At 51.6% G+C, this 26,374-nt stretch overlaps 2 protein-coding genes across 14 annotated transcripts; both read left to right on the forward strand.

Annotated features, from left to right (window-relative positions):
- The first annotated feature begins 250 nt into the window (after positions 1-250).
- On the forward strand, positions 251-14,798 carry Zfp41 (ZFP41 zinc finger protein). 11 transcript variants are annotated; one of them, XM_013520052.1, is made up of 5 exons: positions 251-1,620; positions 3,604-5,187; positions 5,726-5,875; positions 7,520-7,646; positions 12,822-14,798. In XM_013520052.1, exon 2 carries the CDS (start codon positions 3,774-3,776, stop codon positions 4,368-4,370), a length of 597 nt encoding a protein of 198 aa, XP_013375506.1. In that variant the 5' UTR covers positions 251-1,620; positions 3,604-3,773; the 3' UTR covers positions 4,371-5,187; positions 5,726-5,875; positions 7,520-7,646; positions 12,822-14,798. The 11 variants fall into 11 exon arrangements, with proteins under 11 accessions (XP_013375506.1, XP_013375496.1, XP_013375500.1 ...); XM_013520042.1 differs by lacking the exon at positions 7,520-7,646 and adding an exon at positions 1,660-1,852 and having other exon boundaries at positions 251-1,198; XM_013520046.1 differs by lacking the exon at positions 7,520-7,646 and adding an exon at positions 1,660-1,774 and having other exon boundaries at positions 251-1,198.
- A 1,718-nt stretch (positions 14,799-16,516) lies between these two features.
- On the forward strand, positions 16,517-25,109 carry Gli4 (GLI family zinc finger 4). 3 transcript variants are annotated; one of them, XM_013520034.1, is made up of 5 exons: positions 16,517-16,583; positions 17,118-17,403; positions 18,448-18,608; positions 21,127-21,222; positions 21,826-25,109. In XM_013520034.1, the coding sequence occupies exons 2-5, from the start codon at positions 17,255-17,257 to the stop codon at positions 22,728-22,730; spliced, it is 1,311 nt and encodes a 436-aa protein (XP_013375488.1). In that variant the 5' UTR covers positions 16,517-16,583; positions 17,118-17,254; the 3' UTR covers positions 22,731-25,109. The 3 variants fall into 3 exon arrangements, with proteins under 3 accessions (XP_013375488.1, XP_013375487.1, XP_013375489.1); XM_013520033.1 differs by lacking the exon at positions 16,517-16,583 and having other exon boundaries at positions 16,687-17,403; XM_013520035.1 differs by lacking the exons at positions 16,517-16,583; positions 17,118-17,403 and adding an exon at positions 17,422-17,850.
- Positions 25,110-26,374: the final 1,265 nt, after the last annotated feature.

Raw genomic sequence — 26,374 nt, forward strand, 5'->3', positions numbered from 1 at the left:
AAAAAAAAAAAAAAAGAACAACAAACCGACCGACCGACAGCTCTTCGCTCGCTAGCTAGCTGCGGCTGGGGTGGAAGAGCGCCACCACCGAGACGTGGGGAGGCGGCTCCTAGAGCGGCGCCGGAAGGAGCGAAGCCGGGCTGGGGGCGGGGCCAGCTAGGGGCGGAGCCCGGCGAGGCCGGGCGGTGAGGCTGGAGCGCGGCTCCCAGAGCAGTGCCGGAAGAGGCGGGCCTAGGTGTGCACCGCCTGCTGCTGGTGGGGCGGGAGCGGCGGGTTGCAGCGAAGAGGGCGTGCTTCTGCCGCCTGCCCGCCCGCCGCCGGCGGTGCTCGGCCGGGCGTCTGCGCCTCGGGGCGGAGACGCTCGCGACCCCTGGTCTCCACCAGGTACCTCCCGCGTTCGTTAGCGCTCCGCGTCCCGGAACTCGCGGTCCCACGGAAGCGCCCCGGGGGCCGAGCTGTCTGGGCGCCAGGAGGCCTGCATGCTGCTCCCCGCACGACCGCTCCACCTGGGCGGAGGCCTGTCTCGGGCCTGGGCGTGGGCCGGCGGCGGTTCTGGACTCACCCTGGAGGGTCCAGTTTCCGAGTCTGCGCTCCCGAGGGCGAGGCGGGGAAAGAGCTAGCTAGCTTCCCACGGGGGCTGACCGGCTGATTGATGCCAAGATCTCAGGACCACAAACCAGAGGCTTCACCCAGAGAGGTGTAGGAGCCACCTTGAAGTTGCACAGCAAAGCGGAGTCTCCTGGCTATTAGCCAGTGAGGACTGAGCTGCCTTATATTACCAGCCCTCTTTGAGGCCTGTGAAGTAAGAGGACCAAGAACACGGTCGTTATGGTATATGCTGTTTGTAACAATTACTTCATTTTTCAGTGTGCACAGCCCCTGCCTTAGGGCCTGCCAGCTGAAGTTGGGCAGAGAAGACTGTTTCAAAGTGTTTCCTGAGCTCCACGTATGTCAGGAACTTGGGGACACCAAGACAGTCCTTCCCTCGAGAATCTTACCTTGAAAGGAAACCGGCCTGTGTGGGACCAGCCACACGGGGAGTGACAAGTGCCCTGGTGGAGGAAGCACTGGTGTGGAGCCACAGAACCCCACACTGGCCCCAAGCCCGCAGCTGTCAGGCCCAGTAGCCTCCTCCAAGTGGAGTCAACGTAGAGCCAGGGTGACTTCACATCCTGCTTTGGGCAGCTCAGCCCACCAGGTGGGACACGAGCGGAGAGTGCCCTTTTGTGATGCTTCTTGGTTTAACCTGTTCTCCGCTAAAGCTAGATCCTAACCACAGTTGAGCAGGGACCAGGTGCAGTGGCTGGGGCCTGTAATTAGAGCTGTTCTGGAGGCTGAGGGAGGAGGATCACAAGTTGAGGCTGGGCAACTCAAAAAATGAAAACCCTGTGTTCCCTGGGTTCAACCCCCAGTACTAGTAGGTAGGGAGAGTGGCTGTGTGAGCCTTTGCCCTAGGTGACAGAGCACCCCTGTCCTCAGTACAGATGCCGCCTTATTCCTGCAGCCTCCCCCATCCGCCGGTGTCCTTTTTCACCTTCAGATCTGCCTCCCACTTGCCACTGAGAACTATCTCTTCTCAGAAGTCATCTCCAGGTAGTGGCCTCGGAAAATGATGTTGGCGTGAGTCCAAATCATGCTTGTCTAAATGTTTTCATTTAGGAAAGATGACATTCTCAGACTTGTTGTGAGATCAAATATGTACAGTCACATCATGCCAAGCATCTCTTCACAGAAAACTTAGAGTGCTTCTATGCTAAAGCGTGTGTCACTTGCGGTATGTTTCCCCTCCATTTCCGGGCCAGGCTAGATGCCAGCCTCAGACTCCAGTTTGGTGGACCAAGAACTAATACAAGTAAGGTGGAATATTGTTATCTAAAACATTATATTTTGCAGTAAGAGCTGGCAGAATCCTGGGCCTCTGAGTGAGCAAGAGTCCCAGGTCATGGACTCCTTGCAAAGCATCTGCAAGAACAAGTCAAGTAGTAGATACAGTCTGCTGTGCTCACATATACAAGGGGCAGAGTATGCTCCTGATCTGTTGGGAGTTTCTTTCACCAGCAGTTTTTTAAAGGGCCTGAAGTTTCTCAAGGTCTTATACTGTAATCCATAGTTAACATTGAGAGAGAAACTGATCAGGGAAGCTCAGAAAAAAATAGCAGAGTTATCTTAATTTATATTTTTACAGTGCTGGGGATTAAAGCCAGAGCCTAGTGCACTCTGTTACTGAGCTATACCTCCAGCCCCTGGAGCAGGATTCATAGACACAAACCGAGCAACTGCTGCTACAGAAACCAGGGCTCTGCTTGTCCTTTGTCACTGGGGTTGACTATGTATTCAGACTGATACTGAGATTGAGATGCTGTCAAATGCACTTACAGACAGGAAGTATCAAGTCTTCCTCTGTGAGCAGCCCTTAAGAAAGATATTTGTGTAGGAAAACTCAGACAAAGCCAGCTGAGGCCTAGTTGAAGTTTTGGCCCTAAATCCAAATGAGAACCTCGAAGCTCAGGCAAGAAGGCAGGAAAGTCAGCCGGAGCAGAACTAACGCTGCCACCCACCCCCATGCCTTTTGGGGTAGCAATGAAGATTAGCTATACAGGTGTTTGTCCAATGCTTGGAACAGAAGATGTGCCCCTAAAGTGACAGTTAACTCTTTTGATTTCTGAGTCATTCAACAAATATTTAATGAGGTACTTACATGTTCCAGGAGTTGCCACAAAGCACTGGGAGAGATAGCACATGAACAAAAAAAAAGGCCATGTTTAATCAAAAAGTTAAACCAGGCCTGATTGCACACCCCTCAGCTACTTGGGAGGCTGAGGCAGGAGGATAGAGGATATAGGGGCAGCCTAGGCAATTCAGTGAGAATTTGTCTCAAAAAATAAAAAGGGCTGAAGGTGTAACTCAGCAATGTGCCCTTAGGTTTGATCCCTGGCACTGGGAGATAAAAAGAAGTTTAGATGGGTAAATAAGGAGGGAACATGGGACAAGCTAAGGGAAGAAGTGTGTAGGGCTAATAGGGGCCATCAGAGTACAGCTCTGCAGGGCTGGGGCCAGCTCTGTGCAGACCTCTAGAAGCAGGAAGCAGTTGTGCATGTTTGGAGGCCCTAAAGCTGGCCAGAATGAGGGCAGGGAGAGGGCTGGGGTGTATTGGGCTTGTCAGTGTGAGGGAAAGCCTCTCCCCTTTGAGCAAGGATGAGAAGGGTGGGCTTTGCTGTCAGCTCTGGTCCAGTAAGAAGCAGTTCCATCCAGGGCAGGACCAGGCTGTGAGTGATAAGTGCACCTCCCACAACCCATAGCATCAGCGTACACCAACTGATCTCAGTCTGAGCAAGTGGGGGAGTAAGAAAGGGTCAGTTTGGGGAAGTGAAGAAGCAAAAGCCAGGTGGCAGCTGTTGATGCACAGTACACGCGGCGTCCTACTGGACATGGGTGGAGACCCTCTCCATTACCATAGGAGGAGAGTACCCAGCCGGTTGATGATTGACAGTGTCACTCACTGAGATGAAGCTGGGAAAGGGTGAATGAGGGGTAACTGAGGAGTCTAGCAAGGTGCAGCTCTGAAGGCACATTTGATGTGGTGTCCCCCTCCTGCCTTTCCAGGAGCAAGAGAACAGCTGCCATTTTCCTGGAGCAGAGCTTCAGCTGCACACGCAGGACGTGGCAAGCCACCCCTGCAGGACTAGAGTTAAGAGAAGGATCAGGAAACCCATGACCTCAAGCCCTCGGCCCTCCTTGGCTTCCAGAGTGCTTCCTGACTCCCAGGATCGGTGATGGAAAAGCCTGCAAGCAGGAAGAAGACAACTCAGGCCCCAAAAGAGGAAGCAGTTGTACAAGAGGCCACTCTCAAAGAAGAGAAAGCATCAAGTGCGAAAAGGCCAAACAGGAGACGTGCACGGGCCAGAAAACATCGCAGAGAGCCAACTCTGAGCCCTGAGGATGAGGCACATCTTTTTGATGCCTTCGATGCCTCATTTAAAGATGACTTTGAGGGGGTCCCTGTGTTTGTTCCCTTTCAGAGGAAGAAACCCTTTGAGTGCAGTGAATGTGGACGAATATTTAAGCACAAGACAGATCACGTTCGCCATCAGAGAGTTCACACGGGAGAAAAGCCCTTTAAGTGCGATGAGTGTGGGAAGACGTTTCGGCACAGTTCTGATGTCACTAAACACCAGAGAATCCACACTGGTGAGAAACCCTTTAAATGTGGGGAGTGCGGGAAGGCCTTTAACTGCGGCTCCAACCTCCTGAAACACCAGAAAACACACACAGGCGAGAAGCCCTATGAGTGTGAGGAGTGTGGAAAAGCCTTCGCCTATAGCTCCTGTCTCATCCGCCACCGGAAGCGCCACCCGAGGAAGAAGCACTAAGCAGTCAGCGGCCTTTGGCGCTCTGAGTTTGTGCCGATGCACCATGGCTTCTCTCATTCACGGAAGCCGCGGGGGTCAGGTACAATGTACCAGGTGTGCCTGTGGCTGCCTGGTTCTGTCATCACCAGGAAAATCCCCCTGCGAGACGTGAGCAACTGACCCAGCCCGGGAAATCTCTGTACCAAGACACAGTATAGATAACACTGTAGCTACTCATTTTCTAAGATACTTCATGCCACTCGGGCTCAGCACCAGAGACACACAGCACAAGCCTTGAAACAGAGCAACACCCAGCAGGAGCAGCACCTATTGCTGGTGAGGGCCCAGTGTCTTCTGCATCAGTCCTTCCACCAGCACATCTGCAGACTCCAGTCTATGACACTCGGCTCCCTGGGTCTCTGAGCCCAGCCCCCTGCAGCTGAGAAGGCACTGAGGACCTCAAGCTGGATCACAGCGCTCTGGCCAGCTCAGTGGACCCGAGTACCCACTGGGTGGCACCAGCTCTCACTTGTCCTTACATAGCTGGCTTCTGTCCTTGGGCTGGATCACCATTCCCTGAGTTCAGGCCTTGTCCCCAGAACTGGGCCATATTGTGTGCCCTCCTGTCCTGGCTGTCATCTCAAACGGACAGCCTGACTCTCCTGGATGGTCTCATCAGAAATAGGCCCTGTATGCCCTTGAACACTGCCACCATGGGAGATTCCTTCCCCAGACATGCAGTGGGGCCCAGTTGTCATCAACAGCACCATTGTCAGCTTTGATTCACTTGAGCTAAAGACATAACAGTGGCCCTGCCCACCGGTGGCCCTCCACTCAGGTTAGTACCACTTCCCTGTCTGTCCCCAAGTCCTCCCTAGCCCAAAGCAAGTTCACATGGCTGTGCTTGTGCTCAGTGTCCCAAGAGTGATCTGGATGGGACTCTGCCCTTGGGTACTAGTTTGCAAGAGAGTAGCAAAGTAACTTTGCTGACCAGGAGGCTTTTATTGGGAAAGTGTTGGCACCTGTTTTCAACTGTTAGAACACAAATTAATAGTGGCCTTAGTCTTCAGGGACTCAGCCCTAAAATAAGGGTCCCTGGCTGCAGATGGGCTTGTTCATCAGGTAGTCAGAAACTGGGAAATAGGGGGAGGGGGTTGTCCAGAAAGATCAAGTGTGGTCACCGTCCCTGTGGAAATGTCTTATCCAGTGTCCATTCCTGTTGGAATCTTCCTAAAAGCTATACTATTAATTACCCCTGCATGGGTGGCCCCAACCAGCTCATCATTGTGTCACAAGTTGTGAGGCCGCCATCCTTGAGTGGCCCAAAGCAAGCCTCCTTCCATCCACCAAGAACACTCTCATCCCTGTGTTCACAGCTCTGCCTGCGAAGTACACCTTTCCTCCCTGACCACACATTGGCCAGTGGCCCAAGGAGCCCCTTGTGGCTGATAGGAGCCTGAAGCATTGCCAGTGGCTGTCTTGTGAAGAGGCATTCAGATCCCTGCTCCCTTGAGCCCATTTTCCAGGTAAGTCTCTCTGTACTGTACACACACACACACACACACACACACACACACACACACACACAGCCTAGAATAGGAAAATAAAATTCATGTAAGTCCCCAAACCAAATGAAAATCTGGTACAGGAGTTTAGCCCCTGGCCTGGTTAACTCTCTATAGGAGAAGGCCCCAGACCCCAGCCTATCACCTTCCAGGTCTTACCCCATAGAATAGCACCTCAAGTCCTTAGAATATTCTCAGGCCAGATTTCCCTGGCTGCAGTCAGCTGACTGCTCCAGAGAGACCGGGGTACCACCTGCACCTTTAGGGGGAACCTCAATGGCATCACCTGCACTGGCAGGAGGACTTCAGGCACCCACCATCTTCCACAGGGAAAGATATTCCAGGTGGAGGACCTCCCACCCTGGGATCTACTTGTTCAGGTGCTGTTGGGATCATCTTGTTCTACCCATGCTGGGTCACCTAGGACTGCTCTCCCCAAGAGAAAAAAACCTTAGAGTCTCAGAAATGGAGATTTAATGAGGCAAAATTATGCAAAGGCAGATGTCAGCTGGTGTTGGAGACAGGCACATGTACTAACACTGGGTGGGGGTCTGGGTTGGAAGAGCTGCCCACGTTGCTGGTACAGCTGGAACCTAGAGCATAACTGCCCACTAGTTGGCAGGGCGGCATCGGTACCTCGGGGGTCCTGGCCTCCTGGCTCAGGTGCTGGTTACTAATGATACATGATAAGATTTTCAGCGGTGGGTACATAATATTTTTAGGGGCACAGTTTACTTTCAAATGTTGAGCAAAAAACTGTAGCAAAAATATATGTACCCTGAATGAGCCACGTAGCAGATTGGCCAAGGGTCAGTCCCTCATAGACCTAGATCAGACGCTGGCAGATGTTTTCTGTAAAAGGCCAGATAGAAAATGTCCTTGGCTTTGTAGCTGTGCAGTCTTTCTGAGCAACCCAACTCCACCGTGTGGTGAAACAGCGGGTATAGATGACACCGGACAAATGAGCATGACCGTGAACCAAGTAAACTTCACAAAACTAGTGCCGGCAATATAGCTCAGTGGTACAAGCGCCTGCCTGGCAAGGTCCTAAGTTGATTCCCGGTACTGGAAAAAAAGAAAGAAAAAAAAAAAAGGCTTCACAGAACTAGGCAGTAGTCAGAGTTTGCCAACCCCTGTCCATGCAAAGGGTGTGTGAGAGTTCAGGCTACAGGGAACTTGCAAGCCTATTCTTTGCGAGCTTTCTACGGGTCTTAAAGTCCTCCAAAAGTAAATTTGTCCAGGAAGCCAGGAGTCCTAGATGCAGAAGTGGATGGAGCCGCCAGTGGCAAAGACTGCTCAGAGCATATCCTCTGCTATTTGATGTGGGAGGATAATGGTGTGGACACAGCGCAGAGCACTCACACATGCCCTAAGGGTATCTGAATTTGTTTGTATTTTTTTTCTGAATTTGTTTTTAATTGAATTACTGTAGTATTGCAATAACTTTTTCGTTTTACCAGTAGGAAATGTCCCTTTTAATGAGTGCACAATGAGCCATCGATTAGAAAAGTTGGGGCCAATCTAACCGTTGTTGAAGCTGGACACCTTGGATGTTTCTGATGTATACTGTTATAAATAATGCCACAATAAATGTCTTTTCAACAGTTAGGACCAATAGGACAAGCCCAAGACATGGAATGCCATAATGCTAAATACCTGCCCCATACTGGGCTGCACAGACACCTGCAGCAGTGCACAGACCGCGGGTGGCTCCGTGGCCCTCCAGCACCTGGTAGGTGGGGTCTTTCTTTTACCCGTTCACTGAGGGAAAAGATATGTGTTTTAATCTAATGCCCTTAATTTCTGGGGAGGAAGTGGATGGTGGCGAGCACAAGCCCTGCCACCCGAAATCACCTACTTGGCCTCTGCCCTGGTAGCTGTGGGCCCTTAGGTGCATCACTGAGCTGCCTTGTGCCCCAGTTTCCTCAGATGTAAAGTAAGATACTGACAATGCTCAGTACTCTAAGACCACTGAGAACTCAGGATCTTGATACGTGATGGTCTCAGTACAGTACTGGTTCATACTGATGGTTTAACAAATGCCAGCGCAGTGGCACATGCCTATAATCCAGCACTCAGGAGGCTGAAGCAGGAAGATCAAAGCCTGGGCTGCTTAGTACGTTCCAAGACAGCCTGAACTACATAGTGAGACCCTGTGTCAAAAACAAATAAATTGTTAAAAAAGCAAAAAGCAAATGTTAGCGCTTCTCACGTGTTCACATTGTTTTTCTTTTTTTCTTTTTTTTTCTTTTTTTGGCTGTACTGGGGATAAACCCAGGGTCTGTACCACTGAGTCACATATTCTTAATGAGACCAAATACTTGAGACCCAGAGTGCTTCTGGGAAAAGGCTGAAACTGAATTCAACTGAACAAGCATGGAAAACAGCAAAAAGATTTTTTTTTAATGCACCAGGAAATTAAAAACGTGTGTGTATTTATGTATATATAGTTCATGATTCTGAGAAAAACTGCACAACTAGCCAGGCATGGTAGCGCATGCCTGTAATCTCAGCACTTGGGACGCTGAGGCAAGAGAATCACCAGAAGTTCAAGGCCAGCCTGAGCAACATAGTGAGTTCAAGGCCAGCCTGAACTACAAAGCAGGACCCCATCTGGAAAAAATAAAACAAAAACCTGCACAGCCAAACTAGACTCAGCCTGCCATCCATCTCTTGCTGTCGCCCTTTTGGTGCTGAGTGGCTCATTTCCCATTTCTTCCAAGATGACCATCATAATGTCACAGTACTAGCACCATGCCTTTTAGGTCCACAGCATTTGGTGTTTTGTTGTTTAAATGGAATTCACTTGCCAGGAAAAAGAAAACCTGAATGACCTGAGTTGAAGACAAAACACATTGAAAGTTCTAGGGAACTCAAAGCTCAGTAGTGGTGCCACTCACCAGGACTGCTGGGTCAGTGCAGCCAACAGAACTGATGGCATGTGTGCTTGGTCACTGCAGAAGAGCCCCAAACCAGCAAGCTGAATGCCTGACTGAGATACAGAAAAGAACATAAGCCCAGACTAGAAAGCAGGAATGAATATAGCCAATGGGAATAGAAACCACTGAGAGGGTAAAAATCTAAAAAGACTTTGAAAGGACTATTAAAAGCTGGGCTTGGTGTTACACGCCTATAATCCCAGCACTCAGGAGGCTGAGGCAGGAGGATCGTTGAGAGTTCAAGACCAGCCTGGGCTACAAAGTAAGCTCAAGGCCATCCTGAACTGCATAGCGAGACCCTGTCTCAAAAAGACAAAAAAAAAAAAAGAAGGACTATTAAAATGGACATCCTCGCCCAAATAACGGAGGAAAAGCAAACAAAACAACAGGAGTGAGAAGGGAGAGAAAGTAACTCAAGGAGAGTAGCGTAAAGAGCCCCAGGACACTCACGGACCCTTACAGTGGATAGTTTAGTCTTTCTGAAAAAACATCAAGTCCAGACAAATACAATCTGTTCAAGAAACAGCAGCTCTAGTTATATGTGAGCATGTGACTCAGAGAACAGAAAACACTCCCTTATTTTAGGGAGCAAGTATGACTTTGAAATCCAAATTACGGCTCAGTATGACTCATGCACATAGATCCAAAAGTCCTAAACAAAACACCAGCAAATCGTATTCAGCAGAGCATAATAAAAACAAGACAGCTAAACAGATCAGGCTTATTTAGGAAGCCATGTTTGGCTCCAGATTGATATAACTTACCACATCAGTACACTACAGGGGGAAAGGAACACCTTACTGTTTCAGCTGCAGAAAACACTGTAGCTAAAATCAGTGTTGTCTTGGAGGCTCTAGCCTGTGCAGTAAGACAGGGCTAATCTATGTAAGCTTAGAGTGGAAAACCCTAATTGTCATGATTAGCAGATGATGTTACTGGCTAAGTAGGAATCTCAAAGTCACAAGCTATTGAAATTATTAGGGAGTTGGTAAGATTGTTACATAGATGAATGTACAAAAGTCATTTGAGACATACCTAAGAGAATCAGAAGCAGAGACTCAAATGGAGACCTGTGCATGGATTCTGACAGCAGCGTTGTTTGGTGATGGTAAAGCAGATGAACACATGCACAACATGCAGAGAATACGCAAGAATGTGCCACTGGCCAGTAAGACAGGGAAATTTCGATTCATAGATAAATCATGAAAACATGATTCTTAGTGAAATAAGCCAGACACAGGACAAGTGCTGCATGAGTCCATTTATATGTGAGACCCTGAGAGGAGGCAAGTGTGTGGAGAGAAAAGGTAGAATAGTGGCAAAAACCTGTAACCCCAGCCACTTGAGCGGCTGAGGCAGGAAGATTTCAGGTTCAAAGCCTGCCTGTATAAGTTAGCAGGATTGTATCTCAAGGTGGTGGGAATGGAGTTTGTCAGTGGAGTAATTGCCTAGCATGCACAAGGCTCTTGGTTCAGTCCCCAGGAATGAATGAATGAATGAATGAATGGCATTTAAAAATACAAAGGAAAAAGTTGATAGGTTTTTTTTTTTTGAGGCATGATCTCACTATATAGTTCTGCTGGCCTTGAACTCACTATGTAGCCAAGACTGACCTCAAATTCAAAGCAGTTCTCCTGCCTCAGCCTCCTGAATGCATAAAAAGTTGATTATTTCCATCATACTAAAATTCACAACATGGGCCAGGGATATAGCTCAGTCACATAAGCACCTGCCTGGCAATTGCAAGGTCCTGAGTTCCATTCCCAGTACATACATACATACATACATACATACATACATACATACATTAAATAAAAAATAAAATTCACAAATTCTAGGGAAAGGAAGGGGATGTAAAAAGGATTGAGATGTGTTATGTACATTACTAACCTCCCATAATGAGTGTAATTATTATGTACTGCAAACATGTATTGTATTAATAAAAACTTAAAAACCCTCGTGAATGAGGTTAGTTATCTTACAAAAGAGGTTTGAAATAAAAATTTTTAAAAATCACAGCTGGGTGTGGTGGTGCACACCTATGATCCCAGCACTTGGGAGGCTGAGGCAGGAGGATCGTTGCAAGTTCGAGACCAGCCTGGGCTACAAAGTGAGCTCAAGGCCAGCCTGAACTGCATAGTGAGACCCAGTCTCAAAAAGACAAAAAAAAGGGGACAGGGATATAGCTCAGTGGCGTAAGCGCTTGCCTGGCAGGGCTGAGGTCATAAGTTTGATTCCCAGTACCAAAAAAAAAAAAAAAGATCACAACTTCTGCTCACCAAAAGAATGAAAAGATAGGTGGCCACCAGGGAAATGACATTGTGGTCCAAGAGCTGGCTATAGCAGAACATGTGCCTTGGGATCATAAAATTGCTTTTTTTAACCTTTGGACACACACAATGGCTGCCTACTCCACACCTGTGGACAGCCAGTCTCCTGGAAGGTTCTGTAATCCCACCTTCCCCTCCCTTCCTAAAAGAGGACTTGGAGATGGCAGCGCCACATACCAAAGAAAGGAGCCAAGGGCCAAAGGCACCTGTGAAGAGCCCAAGACCTCTTCACGAGGTAAGAAGCAAGTATCTGCTGTACTGAGACCATCTGGGGGCTGTTGGTCTTCATGCCAGGTTATTCTCACCACCATAGCAGCAAGTGACTGGTATTCCAATATGAAGAGCCTAGAGGAATCCAATGGGTTTGTTGCTGCTGCTGTTTTTCTGTTTGTTTTGTTTTTTGTAATACTTGGGATTGATCCCAGTGCTCTACTACTGAACTACATCCCCAGCCACCAATCCCCCTTTGAGGTACTGGGGATTGAACCCAGGGCCTCCGCACTGAACTACATCCTCATCCTTTTTTTGAGATAGGGTTTTGCTAAATCATTAAGTTGCCCAGGCTAGGCTTGAACTTGCAGTCCCCCTGCCTCAGCTCTGAAGAGTACTGAAATCCTCCACCTTTTTATTTTGAGACAAGGTCTCAGTAATTTATCCGCGCTGGCCTCTATTTTGCAGTCCTCCTGCCTTAGCCATCTAAGTAGCTGAGATTACAGGCATCCACTACTGCACACCAATAGAAATCCTTTTTTTAAAAAAAAGCATTTGCCAAATAGACAAAGATTTCACAGAAGAAAATATGAATAGCTTATAAGTTCCTAAAAAAATGTTCAATCTCACTAGTAATTAAGAATACAAATTAAAATAACGAGATGGAATTATTTTGCCTGAGAGCATGATGAAATGGACAGGTCTGATCCTTGTACACATGGGAGAATCTGAGCTGAGGAGCTCTACTCTGGTAAAACAGTCTGGTGCTCTACAGCAGGTCAAAGATCTGATTCCCTGTTAACCCAGAAGCCTCACTCACTGGTTCATCCTTGAGGAACTTTGATACATGCACCAACAAGATGTGCATAGAGTGTGCTGCTGGGGAACATGAAGGAACCAAGTGTCCATCAAGGTAGAGTAGTTAGTCCTGGCTTGCAGGCAAAGGGAAAGTGACTCAGAAAGGACAAGAGAGCAGCTACAACATGCGCCAACAGATAGGACGCTGAGCAGAGAAGACGTTCAGTGGGGTTGTAACCACTGTTTTGAGTTTCAACCACTCAAGCAGATTGAGCAGCATGCTGTTGGAACACATACCTGGTAAAGCTAAGAAAAGCAAAAGAACCTGTGCAGCTGGGTGAGAGCAGGAAGATATGCAGCTCCTGGCTAGGTGGGGACGGAAGTCAGCTCTGCCGTGGTGGTCTTCTACAAGCTTACAAATGTTTGATGCAGCTCCTGACCTCAGGGTTTAGACGTAGCACATTTCCCTTGATTGTTGACTGGGTCCACGCTTCTACCTCTTCTTGAGGGCACCCTGTGGCCAAGGTCACTGGTGGGACCAGCTTCCACCTGGCTGAGGCCATTTGCTTGCTTTCTCCTAACCGAGGAAAAGCACCTGTGCCCACTGACACAGTTTCTTTTTCTTTCCAGACTGCTAGAGTGGATCACCCCAACCAGAAGCTCTGGCAGGACGTACATACAAAGGAACCTTGAAAGCAGTGGGAAAAAACCTCCGTGATCCTGTGTTCAAGGAAGGAGCAGAGAGGATCACTGTCCACGTGCAGTTCCTCAGGCAGAAGATGCAGCAAAGAGGCTGCTGGGGCCTTGCACCCCTAACGGCTGTCATTGTGGGGTCAGCTTGGTGGCAGGACAGAGTGAGTGCAGGGAGGTCCTTCAAACACAGTGGGACAGCTGCAGGGCCCTTTCTCTGGTTCCCAAACCAACTGTTCTAAGTGACCGGCAGTCCTCACTATCAGCCAGTGCCACTGGAGATCCCCAGCACTAGCTTCTGACTTCAGTGAGGCCACCATGCAGAGGTGGTTAAGAAACCCACTCAATGTTCACAACCTTCTGGATATCTAAGATGTGTCCAAGGGCAAACCTAAGACCCCCTCAACCAAGCATCAGAGTTCTTGTTGCAGGAAAATGTTAAACCAAAGCTGGAACCTTCCTATGAGTCTGAGGCATCCACAGAGGCCAGGACCTCTCACCTGGGCAACACATGTCCAACTGCATGTCCAGCAGGCACTGTCTCCCAGGGCCTCATCCTACAAGAAGAGCACTGGCCAGCGGGGCTGCAACCGGGCATCACTTGCAGAGCATCTCTGCCAGAGATCAGACGTTGAGTGTCCCTCAAACAAGTGCTTTGTGATCCTCACTTGCATGTGTCCCTGAGCCCTCATCCCAGTTGGGCAAGAAGGCAGAAACCATCTGTGGGGAGAAGCAGGAGGTGAGCATGTTGGAGAGGGGCGCTCTGCCCCACAGGACAAACATCTCAGGGACACAAACCTAGCTCCACAGGGGCAGGGCCTTTGTCTGCCCTCTGAGTCCTCTTCTGTGCAGAGAGGGACAGGGCTCACCAGTGGCTTAGACATGGCCAGGCTGGGTCCATCATTTCCTGGCCAGCTGTGACCCCAGGAATGACCTGAGCTTCATTTCTAATGACCTCACCAGTCCCTCCCAATTTGGGCACCAAGACATAATGTTCCTTTTCGGTGAGATTGAGCTGAGACATCAAGACACACTACAGAGGCAGACAGGCCTGGAGGAGGGAGGGGCCTCCTGGCCCAAGGTGCACATGGTGCGTGGCTCCTGGGGAGACTCAACAGAGGATGGTGTAGACTTCAGAGGTAGTGTGGACAAGGAACTGGGCCCTGTGCCATAGGTCAGCTGTAGGCTGGGATACTGCTCTGAGCATCAGTCTGAGCCTTCTAGAACCTGGTGCCTCAAGAGCTTGTTTGCTCTTGCCTGATTTCCTCACTCACCAGCTGCATGGTCAGTGCACCGAGGACAAGCAGATTTTCACCTTAACCACACCTTGCTGTAGTGACATCCAGGTTGGCAACGTTGCACTGCACCTCCAGGGAAGGAGCTCTGGGGCCTGCAGAGGGTTCCTGGTGCCTGTGGGCCCAGGCACCTGTCCATGCCCCGCCTCAACCCTGTCAAGATGGGTGGTGTCTCTGTCCTCTGCTTCCTGAGGTTCTAGCTCCTGATCCAGCTGAAGCCTTGGCTGTCCTTACATCATGTCATTGGACATGTGTCCTGCCCTTATGAACTGCAGTGACTGATGCATTGTGAACAACCTTTGACAGCCATGGTTATGGTCTCTTGTATGGTGCCAGATACTTCCCTAGTGTGATGTTTCCCATTTACATTGTCCAGAAATTTAACTTTCCAGTTGGCCAAAGTTGTTACACTTTTACTTACATAGAATACCTTTAGCCCTTTGTAGCCTCAACACTGGGACAGTCCATTTGTCTTTGGCATTGGTGCCACTCTGTGTGTGGTTCCCTTATCCTGTGGATTGCTGTGCAGATCTCCACACTGCCTGAAGTGACTCACAGCACTCATTTTTCCTGCTGCTTATGGATGTCTATTTTCTCAGAGTAAAATTCTATTTCTGACCCATCTCCTGTGTTCCACTGAGCCCCTGCAGTCTGGGGGTGCACTCAAGAGTCCCCCAAGAAGGCTACCAACTTCCTCCCCAAAACAGTATGGGCACTTCATTCTCCAGTGAGTGTCTCAGGATGCTCCACTAACCAAACTCACACCCCTTTTCCAGTGACTAAACACCTCCCTGCTTTTCTGGCCCCAGGGACATTAAGTTGGGGTTGGACCTGTTGATTCATGCCTGCAGTCAGGATCCTGAGGGAGGCCTGGGAGGCGTCCTGGACTCTGCCCTCAGACCCTGCGCAACGTCTTGTCCTGGCTTCTATGCCTTTGCTTACTCACCTTTTTTTTTTGCTTTTTGTTTGTTTGGATTTTTTTTTTTTTTTTTTTTTTTTTTTTTTGAGACAGGGTCTCAGTATGCAGCCCAGGCTGGCCTCAAACTCATGGCAATCCTTTTGCCTCAGCCTCCTGAGTTCTGGGATTACAGGCCTGCACCACCACATGCGGCTACACTTTGTGTTCTTCACAAGGAGCAGTCCTGTCCCCCAGAGGACACTTGGCAATGTGCGAGGATAACATTATCACAGCTAGGAGGACCCAGTGGGTCAAGCCAGGGGTTCTGCCAAACATCCTACAACACACAGGCAGTCCTGACAGCAAACAGTTCCCAAAGTCAGCCCAGCCACAGGTCGGGGATGCTGAGTTAGACCTAGAAAATTAAGTCAGCAACTGAAACATCACTCACAGGCACATAGAACAGCATAAGAAACTTCGGAGATTTTAGAAGATAAGTCATCTGCATGTTTCTGTGGTTTTAACCCATATTTTGCCCTTTTTCTAATCCCAATTCTCCATAGCCTGAGACTGATTTTTAAATACACATCCATCAACAGGCTGAGGCAGGAGGATCACTTGAGCTCATGATTCCAAACCCATTCTGGGCAACATAACAGGACCCTGTTTCAAAAAAAAACATTTGGACTAGGGGTATGGCTGGGTGGTAGAACATTTAGCCTAGCAAGCTCAAGGCCCTGGATTTGAGCCCCAGCACCCCCTCTCCCAAAAAAGCACCTCTGAGATACATATGTTCTGATGGCAACAAAAGGCCCAGGGGTGCAGCTCAGTGGCAGAACACTTGCCTAGCATGTACAGATTGTGGGCTCAGATCCCCAGCCCTGCAAAAACAAAAGGACCCAGCTTTTTTACTTCCAACTCTTGGCAATCCTCCTGCCTCAGCCTCCCAAATGCTGGGATGACAGGCAGTGTGCCACCAAACCTGGCAAGAGAGTTTTTCTATAAATTACAGCTGAGAAAAAAATTACAGATGAGCTCTTTCTGGACATATCCTTCATATAATCTTAGAATTTTTTACACACTTGTAATCCCAGCACTTAGGAAGCTGAAGGATAGCCACAAATTCAAACCAGCCTGGACTAGGCAGTGAGATCCTGTCTCAAAACAAAAAATGTAATCCAAATAAAACAGGGTTGTGAGCTCAATGGGATTCAGGGCCATCGATTTTTAAGCCTCTAGTGTAGAAAAACTTTGTAGTCACTGTGAATATCCAAGAAAAATCCTGAGTCTGCATAAAATGTTTCCCAGTTCCATTAAATACAAAATACATATTGTGATGACTCATGTTCAAAACTTTCCCTGATTTGGCTTCTTCCCACCATCCTCCCTCACCCCCAAAGCCTGCTAGTAGCTTGGCCCAGCCCTCCAGGTGCCCCACTCAGCAGTAACGCTCGAGTTTGGGAACAAGGTCTTCTGGGTACAACCCCCATCCTGGAAAGCCAAGGCCAGGTATGTGTGTTCAGGAGCCGGCCCCGCCCCTCCCCGTCGGACCCGTAGGACCTCCCAGTAGATTCAGGAAATCCACTGCCCTGCCAAGGAAAACTTTGTGCTAAGGCCTGGTAACTACTTAGTATCTAGAGATTTCCTTTACTCCTGGAGTCAGCCCTCAGGTTTATGATCCACTGGGTCCAGGGGCAGCCCCAGCCCTAAGCAGAGCAGAGGCTGGACCCGGCTTCCACCTGCACGGCTCTCCCTTGATAGATACAGCAAACCAGCAGCGTCCTGGCTGGAGGCCCCTCCTGGGCTCCTGGCCAGCCCAGACACTTCTGCTGTGTTCACTTCTATTTGCCAACTGCAAAGCTAACCCAGTGTCCAGCTGGAGCCCGCGCAGGCTTCTCGGGGCATTAAAGGGCAGCCCCCAGGGAAAGGGCTGACCAAGGCCCCAGGCTCCGTGTCACTTAGCAGAGAGGATAGGGAATGCAATCTACAGCTCGCTCTCCCGCACTCAACCGGATCCATGGGAAGATCCTATTTTGTCTCAAGTTTTCTATGCAGCGGAAACCAACGGACCCTGGTGGGTTCGGGAGCGCTCCAGACCCCAGAGGTCTCCGAAGGAAGAGAGCCTGCCCGAGCCCATTCCGCTCCCACAAGGAGGTGCCGCGACCCGAATTGCGAGGTGCATGCTAGCCCATAAAGTGCAGGTGGTCGCGAAGGCCACCGAGGCGCGGTACTCCGGCGCCCAGAGCGTCCCGGAAGCGCGCGAGGCTGGGCTGGCCAGCGGACGGGGCACTTCCGCCCGGCGTGCGGGCGGCCGCCTCCCGCTCGGCAGGTGAGTGGGTTCCGGTTCTTCCCGGCTAGTGCGGTGCCCCGCGATGCGGCCCGGCTGGCCGGCCGCGCGCATCCCCCTCGCCGTGGCCTTGGCTGGCCCGGCACCCGCAGTGTGTCTGCGGGGCGCCTCGCTCGGGGCCACCGCAGTCCCCCTCCCGTGGGACCGAGACAGGCCGAGGCACGCTGGCGAGCAGACCCCGAGATAGGGCCTTGGTGGCGTCGAGCGGAGAGGAGGGCCGAGCAGTGCTGGCCGGGCGGGCGCGCGTGGACCCTGGGCGTGTCTACGGTGGCCGGGCCAGGGGTCGCCACCTGCAGGGGCGCGGGTTAAGCGCTTACATCCGGTGCCACGCCCGCAGCCTGTGGTCGCTGGACCTGGCTCCGCGGTGCCACCCTGAACCGCCACTCCCCTCTCTTCGGAGCTGTGCTGTTTCCACCTCGCCGAGTGCCCGTTAGCTGCTGTCTTTTCTCCCTCTACTACAGTGTGAAAGAAATCCTCTTCTCACACTGGACTCAAGATATTTGTACAAAACAAATTAAGGAATAGTGTTTTTGACCCCCAAACGAGCCTGTGGGTGCAGTAAATAGGCTGGCATTGGGGCTTAGAGCCTGAAGCCTCGGGCTCTCCCTTCTGTAAATGTCTCTCTCTACTTGCAAGAAGACCCTCGTTAAGATTAAATCTAGAACTTCATGCTCCAGCGGGCATAGTTCAGCTCTTCACCCTCCCCCAGACACAGGACTCCCCAACTGGGTACAGGAGATTTTTCTGAAAGAACTGGCATGCTTTTTCCTGTGGATGAGGCCGTGGGTTGGAAGGACATTCGGGATCCTTTGCTGACAAACTAGATCGGGGTCAGGAAGCGTGCCAGGTGTTGGAATCATCTCCCATGCCTACCTAAGCCCCACTCTTCCCCGTGTATTCACTTGTGCTTACCCCTGCCACCCTAGGAAGAGCCTTCTGGTCCCTGGGGTTACTGGGAAACTGGAGTGTTGTCCCCCCACCCTGGCATCTCCACCCCTCATCTGCCTTGGTTTTCATTTTCCCCAGGTTCCAGGTGCGTACGCCTTCCGCAGGTGTTGGGATGATGGCGGCCCTAGGGGACATTGAGGAGTCCCTACCTGTCCCATTCCCCACCAGTCTCTCATCACCTGGAACACCTGGAGCCCAGCACCACGAAGCACAGCTTCATCTCCATAGGCATCCACACGGTATTTGCCTGGCCCACTGTGCCCCCTCTGTCCTGTCTGCACCCAGTGGTTCCCCACCTGATCCACAGCCCAACCCACCTAAGAGGCACCACCAGACACTTGTGCAATTCATTAGATGCTGGAGCCTCTGGCCAGAGGCCTAAGGATGTTGGCCCCAGGTGTCCGTGGTTGGTGGGAGAAGGGTGTCAAGTCTTCCTAGGGGACAGCCACCTGGCGTGTTCCTTCCTGGGGGTGGATGGAAGAGTGGCCCTGTATAACCAGGAGTGAGCCCTCCTGGCCAAGAGGAGTGTTGAGCATTCTTGCCAGGTTGGTTTGGGTGTGGACCCCAAGGGACCTGCCAGGATGGCACAAGAGGCCGTGCTCCACCCTGGTGATGTGACCTTATTGGTCACTTGGTGGAATCTAGGCTTGGGGGGAATACCAGCCCTGTAGTGTCCCTGGGCCCCTGGCTCTCAGAAGTCAGGGAGTCCTGAGGCTTTGCCTCTTTGTCACATAGGAGGCCTGGATGCTCTCATGAGCTGGTGATAGGGTCGCAATAGAACATGTCCTAGCAGCCTACACTGTTGTTCTAGAGAGCACTTTGCCCAGGAGCTGGGCCTGCCCTGTGGCAGGGTCTTGCTTGACAGACCCCGGTATTCCTGTGTCTGAGGTGGTGGCTGCTGGAACTATGGAGAGTGACTACACTCTATGCCAGGCTCTGTGTATTGACCTCCTTGGCTTCAAGCCCAGTCACGGCCTTTTGGAAGGACATCACAGATCAAGACAGAGGAATCGCTGGGTTCAGCACAAGTCAGACCAAAGCCAGAAGGGAAGCCCCAAGCCTGTCTACTGCCTGGCTCCAAGACACCACCCCCACCCATCCCTGGGAGAGTGCTGGGAAGGAGCTTCTTGAAGTAGCCCAGTGAGATCCCAGTGGGCCAGACTGGAGGGTGGGGTGGAAGGAGCCCAGTGAAAACCACCTGAGTTTCACTGTCTGCAGAGCCCTGTGTAGGGCTGCCCTTACCACCATCTATCTGTCTTTCCTCCCTGATGGCTTCTGGACCTCAGGCACCCAAGCTATGCCCCTCGGGCTTGCTCCCCGACCCTTATTCAGTCGGAGTTCCGCTCCTGCAAAATACCTTCTTATGACACCCTCACATTGGCCTGGTAAGATAGGTCTCCCTGTCCTGCTGGCAACAGAAACATAAAGTGGCAAGGGTAGAGTCAGGGTAGGGGTTTTGGGGGCGTTGCTGGTTAGGAAGACTGTTGCCAAGGCCTAGAGGAGACCCTCACCCAGATAGGTAGGCAGCCTTTGCTGATTCCTGGTCAACAAGGGTAGGGCCTGAGGCTGGGGATTTAGCTCAGTGGCACAGCGCCTGCCTGGCAAGCACAAGGTTGTGAGTTCGATTCCTGGTACTGGAAAAAAACGAACAAACAACAAAAAAATCAAGGGCAGGGCCTCCTCTCGGAGCCCCAAGTTCACTTCTGCAAGCTGGTTCCTTAGCAGAGAACACCCCAGCTTTTCTGGAACCTGCCCAGAGTCCCCCACCAGTTGTGGGCCAACAAAGGACTTCTTGGAGCCTCAGCCTCCCTGCTCCCAGGCCAAAGTCTTAGATGGCCAGAAGGAGGTTCTGGGGAGGCCTACCCAGGGCTCCTGTGTGTGTCCGAGCATCTGCAGAGCCCACCACCCATGCGCGCGCGCGCGCGCGCGCGCACACACACACACACACACACACACACACACACTCTGTCACTTCAGAAACCTCTTCAGCTGGGCATCTGGTATCTTTGGTGGAGGAGCCATCTGTCAGCTGGGATAGGAATAAGGGCACAGCGAACTAAATGAGCCAAGGGTGCTCAGCAGTCCCTGTGGGCATGAGACTGGTGTCCTACAGCAAAGCCTGGACCTCTCCCTCCAGCGTAGGGAGGCCACACTGGTGGTAGGTACACGGGCAAACAGGATATGGCCCCTTTTCTTGCAGGACCCCCTCCAGTACAAAGATCAGGAGCCATAGTTAGCCATAGAGTGCTGAGGGCCTGCAACAGCTCCTCTGGGACTGTGCTGTACCTTGACATAGGAGCAGTGGAGGACAGCAGGCCCATTGCCCAGAGTGGGGGTAGGTGCAGGACCACAGGCAGTGTGAGGGACAATGAGGTGGAAAGGAGGCCAGGACAGAAGCCACCAAGATAACAGCCAACACAGTGAGCAGAGGACCTGCCTAAGACTGCCCAGTCTTTTTGGGTAAGACCTGAGGGAGTGTGGGCTCTCAAGCCAGGTCCTCAGGAGGGCTTCCTGGGGGCAGCTCTTGATATGAACTGGGGAGGAAAATAAAAGGTGCTCCTGGCCAAGGAGGCCAGAACAGCAGGACCAAGTAGAGCTGAAGTTCTGGGGCAAGGGGAGGGGCAGGGAAACTGAGGAGGTATGCTGTGTGTTGAGGGCTTCGTCCAGAATCCCATGAGAGAACTGGGTTCTAGAGAGGAGGGGAGTGGGAAGGGTACTCTGAAGCACAGGGCATGAGCCACAGTCGCCTGTCCCCAGGGTCCCCTTATTCCAGCCCTGAGGTGTGCCCCCAGCCATCAGACCTGGACCTCCAGGATGTAGAGGAAGTGGAGATCGGCAGAGACACATGGCCCGGTAAGTGAACTGGGCCCACCCAGAGCTGCTTAGGAGCAGGCTCTGGACACCCACAGGGGCTGGTGAGGGTCTGCAGATTGCTGGATACCCCCAGCACTACCTAGACCCCTTCTGGTTCCTGTTTGCAGAGCACACCTGCCACCCAGAGGGTCCAGGTGGGCAAGAGAGTGCTACTACTGTACCACTGCCATAAGGCCAGGTCTGTGGAGCTCTGGAGCAGGCGCAGGCCCCTGGACTCCCTCCCCAGCCCCCTCAGCCTGCAGGACCAGTTTTGAGAGCCTTTGAAATTCCAGAATCTTGCAGGCCCTCACTGTTAACCCTGGAGCTTCCTTCTCCCACCTGAGAAGGTGACACTGCAGATCTCCTTAACCACTGTCTCCAGTCCCCAGTGAGACCCAGCATGCAGGCTTGGGCTGCCAGGTGATGGTGGGCTGCTCCCCACCTTGTGGGGCCATTCAGCCAAGCTATTGCCTAGCACCTCTCTCCTTCCCAATCCCCAGTCAGCCTTGGCCGCTGCTCTGCTGTCACACAGTCCCAGTCCCTAGAGTGCCACAGTAGAACTGGGAGCTGGGTGCCATCTGCTTCTGCCATTTCTCCTTTCAGACTCTGAGTTGGAGCCCGAGCAGGCTCCATCCTCTCACCACCTGCGTGTTCCAGAAGACAGGGTAGACTCAGATGACGAAGTACTTAGGGGCCTCCTGAGGAGCCACCCCCACAGGCCCAATTGTGGGAGCAGCTTTGGGCAAGACCCTAGATTGGAGCCCACAGCGGTCCTGCCCTGCCCTCAGCAGAGGGGCACCTGCCATGTGGTGCTCCTGCCACAGGGAGCCCCAGGGACCAAGGGTGCCCCTGGTCGGGCTGCAGAGCTGGGGGACAGCTTGGGCCGTGGTACCCGACAGCTCTCCCTACGGGGCGCCAAGCCACATCGCTGTGAGGCCTGCGGCAAGAGCTTCAAGTACAACTCTCTGCTACTGAAGCACCAGCGCATCCACACAGGGGAGAAGCCCTACGCCTGCCATGAGTGCGGCAAGCGTTTTCGCGGCTGGTCTGGGTTCATCCAGCACCACCGAATCCACACGGGCGAGAAACCCTACGAATGTGGCCAGTGCGGCCGTGCCTTCAGCCACAGCTCACACTTCACACAGCACCTGCGAATCCACAACGGGGAGAAGCCCTACAAATGTGGTGAGTGCGGCCAGGCTTTCAGCCAGAGCTCCAACCTGGTGCGCCACCAGCGGCTGCACACGGGCGAAAAGCCGTATGCCTGCAGCCAGTGCGGCAAAGCCTTCATCTGGAGTTCTGTGCTCATTGAGCACCAGCGCATCCACACAGGCGAGAAGCCCTATGAGTGCGCCGACTGCGGCAAGGCCTTCCGCGGCCGCTCGCACTTCTTCCGCCACCTGCGGACCCACACGGGCGAGAAGCCCTTCACCTGCGGAGCCTGCGGCAAAGCCTTTGGCCAGAGTTCACAGCTCATCCAGCACCAGCGTGTGCACTACCGCGAGTAGCTGTGGCTCCAGTAAAGTCTGGATGGAAAAGGAGCTGGCTCCTGCTAAGCAAGGCTGCTGCTTCCCATCCCTGCAGGCCACTGCAGGATGATGTTTCAGTCCCCTGGGGGTGGAAGGCAGCTACAGGAGCCTAAGGCCAGGATCAGTGCTGGCAGCCCAGTGTAGTCAGGCCTGCCCAGATCGGAGATGCTGCGGTATGGAGATATCAAGGGGGCCACCTGGAGCAGTGGGTGAGGACAGGACTGGCTTGCCTAGAGTGCCCACATTCTTCTGGGCTGAATCTGCAGCCTGGCCAGACCTCCTGTCTACCCTGGCTATGAGGGTCTCTGGGAATTGGGCTCCCTCCCACAGCTGCCTCTTATGTCCTAAGTACAGCACACTCTCCCCCACAGCCCTCAGACCTGTTTGCTCTCTCACCCCTGGTTTAGCAGGCAGCAAGGCCAGCAGGCTTCCGTGGGAGAATCTCCCATCTAGTATTCTCCATGCCCAGCCTCTTGAGTGCCCCTGTTCTGGGAAGCTGGGAGCCTGGGGCCAGGGGCCAGGAGCCAGGGCTGCATAGAGGTCACAGCTCTAACGTGTGATAGATCTGCCCTAGGAGTCCTACAGGTAGCTCTAGCTCTCCCTGGAGTGTGCAGAGAACCAGCCCCTGTGCAGGGAGGAGCTCACCTGGGTGAGGAAAGTGAGTATTAAGTATGGGGGGAGTCATAACACACTCCCTGTTCCAGCTCCTCCTCCAGGTCAGCTGGAGGGCTGCCCAGCTGCTCTCCAGGTCTCCAAATCTGACTTCCCCTATACTATGGAGGGCTATGTGGTTACTAATCCTGCTGAAACAGGATTAATTTGCAGCATGGTCATCAGCCCCAAGCAAGCTGTTTTCCAAAGAAGCAGCTGCTGCCCACCTGCTCTTTCCCTTAGTAACACACTTGGGATGGACTCTGTGAGGACCCCCAGAGGGTGCCCAGGCAGGACTCAGTTGACAGTGACTGGACCTGGCAGGTGAGCTGAGAGAGGAGCCAGAGGTTCTCTGCACACTCCAGACTGTCCTGGAAGTAGCCCTAGAACACCCTGCTAAAAGAGACCAGTTTCACTGGTGTTACTCCAAAACCCCAGCTGCTAGCACACACCACGAGAGGCGTTCCAGAGAAGAGGCTGCCAGCAGGCAAGGCAGCTCCCCTGCACTGGGTTAAAACCCTCAGGAAAGTCTCTCCTTGTTGGCAGGACCCACCAAGATGGTATTTTTTTGTCTTCCCCGGTGTGCTTGGCTCCTTCCCAGGGGCCAGCCTCAGTATGAGTCTTCAGCATTCTACCCAGTCCACTGGGTCCTTCCCAGGAACCCAGAACAGCCTGGCAGGATCCATACATGGACTCGTGGATTTTCTTTTCCTTTTTTGCCCACCTGAGCTTGTCAGCATCTAGCCAAACAGGACACTTCATACCAGCCCGAGTCCCCAGGAGCAGGGCACTGCAATTGTACTACGCTCCTCCTTGCAGGATATGCCCTTCCTCCTGCATCACTTTACATTGCAGGAAGCATCCTGCCCAGTGTGCCAGCCCCAGGCTGGCTCTGCATTGCCACCTAGAGTATTACTAGCTAGATAGCTACACTCTGACCCTGCACGTTGGGTCCTTGGTCTTCAGCCTCTCTTCCACAGTGACCATGGCCTTGTTAGAGATGAGTGATCTCCAGAAGCCAAAAATTGGGCTCAGCATTTGCCTAGTCTGGTATTTTTTCTTCATGAAACCTGTTTCCACCTCTGGAAAAGGGGATGGCACAGGCCCTGTTTGTCAGCATGTGATAGTCAGAAAGGTGGCCAGTATAGAGTTCCATAAAAAGGGCCATTGGAATGACTCCATCCACAACCCAGGGAGGTGGAAGAGGATATCTTGCACCTTCTTACCAGAAGGCCACTTGTGGCCAGGTGGCCACAACAAAGGGGAAGGACCATACAAGGCACTGAACCCTGAACTCTAGGGCCTGCAAGAAAGAGGTCTTCAGAGGCAGCCTCCAGGGACCGAAGGGAATCTTGGTCAGGGTGTTCCAGAACAACCCAATCCTAGGGTTTGAGGAGACAGTGACAAAGGAAAGGTAGATGAATCCTGGATCACGCAGCATAAAATTTCTTGGCAACTTACACAAGTGTGGTCTTGGGCAGCAGCAAGACCAGTGGAACCCCACAGTTTGGGTCAGAAAGAGGCATATTTGTGGGTTAGAATAGAAGTTATCTTGTCTGGAGTGTACCTGCTTTGCTTTAAGATAATAACAAAGTCAGGCCCATCCTTGGATCTGTCGTCTGGCTATCACCAAATGTAATGAGTTCACACTTCGGTGAGCATAAAACCAATAAACATGACCAAGAGATAAAAGAATGAAGAACCAGACTTACTACAACAAATGAAGTGCTCATTAGACATAATTCTCAAAGCAGTGTCTCCCTAAGCAAAAGAAATAAGGGACTGCTATTGGAGAAACGCGTTTATATGGGGGGGAAAATTGCACGTTCATTCTGCTCACATGTTCAATAATTGCAGAGAGGCTGGGCGTGGTGGCACACGCCTGTAATCCCAGCACTTGGGAGGCTGAGCCAGGAGGATCATTGCAAGTTCGAGACCAGCCTGGGCTACAAAGTAAGCTCAAGGCCAGCCTGAACTACTAGCGAGACCCTGTCTCAAAAAGACAAAAAAAAAAAAAAAAAGTCACAGAGAATTTAGTATTATAATAAGCAAGGTTTAGGAAAACTAAACACTTAGGGATTTTTAGCTGAGTTCTTTTAAGGTTTTTTTGTGGGGGGCGTGGGTCTTAGCTGAAAAAACAAACTTTCTTTTGGTACTGGGACTCAAACTCAGGACCTTGTGCTTGCCAGGCAGGTGCTTGTGCCACTGAGCTATATCCCCAGCCCTGAAAAAACAACCTTTAAAGGAGGTTTGACAGTCATTTAAAGGAGTAGCACCTGCTCAAAGCATAGATGATTGTCCCCTAAAAATATCTACCTGGCAGCTAGCAACACCATTCCAATGGTTTTGTCTATTACAGTTTGTTGAAAACATGCAGTAAAAACCAGTAGGGTTGCTTTGGGGCATTCACAGGGGTTATAACTTGGACCTGTGGATAAACAAAGGGCAAGATCCATCTTCAATTTAAAAATTTCCATTGTGTCCAGGTTTTTGCTTTTACATAAATATACATGGTATGGCTCAATGGCTAAGAGAATCTATTTGAGAACTTAAAGCCCAGCTGTACACTTAACTATGAGATGGATGAGTTATTAATCATTGCTCTGAATCCATTTCTTAAATAGTAAGATGATGTGGGAGGGTCTTCCAATGTTTTGAAAGCTCTTAAATAGATTGAGATTTCAGTCCTAAAGCAGCTAGCAGTGCTTTCCTACTGGGACATGAAATGGGCTGTCGAGAGTGTTGACTGTATCTCTCACGACTTACTCACCTACTAGGTAGTGTTGTGTCCAGTTGTCCCACCTGTGACCAGGGCTCCCTCACTTTGGAAACACATGGTGGCAGACACCTCAGCGGTTCCTGTCTGATCCGTGTACAGTTTATGGGAGGCCCATGTCCGTCCTCCACCCCTGCAGCTCCCTTCTAAGCACTGGGTCCCTCCAAGCTGGATGGAGGATGGGTGGACTGGCCTC

Source organism: Chinchilla lanigera, unplaced genomic scaffold, assembly GCF_000276665.1.
Source record: "Chinchilla lanigera isolate Chin_1 unplaced genomic scaffold, ChiLan1.0 scaffold00053, whole genome shotgun sequence".
NCBI lineage: Eukaryota > Metazoa > Chordata > Mammalia > Rodentia > Chinchillidae > Chinchilla > Chinchilla lanigera.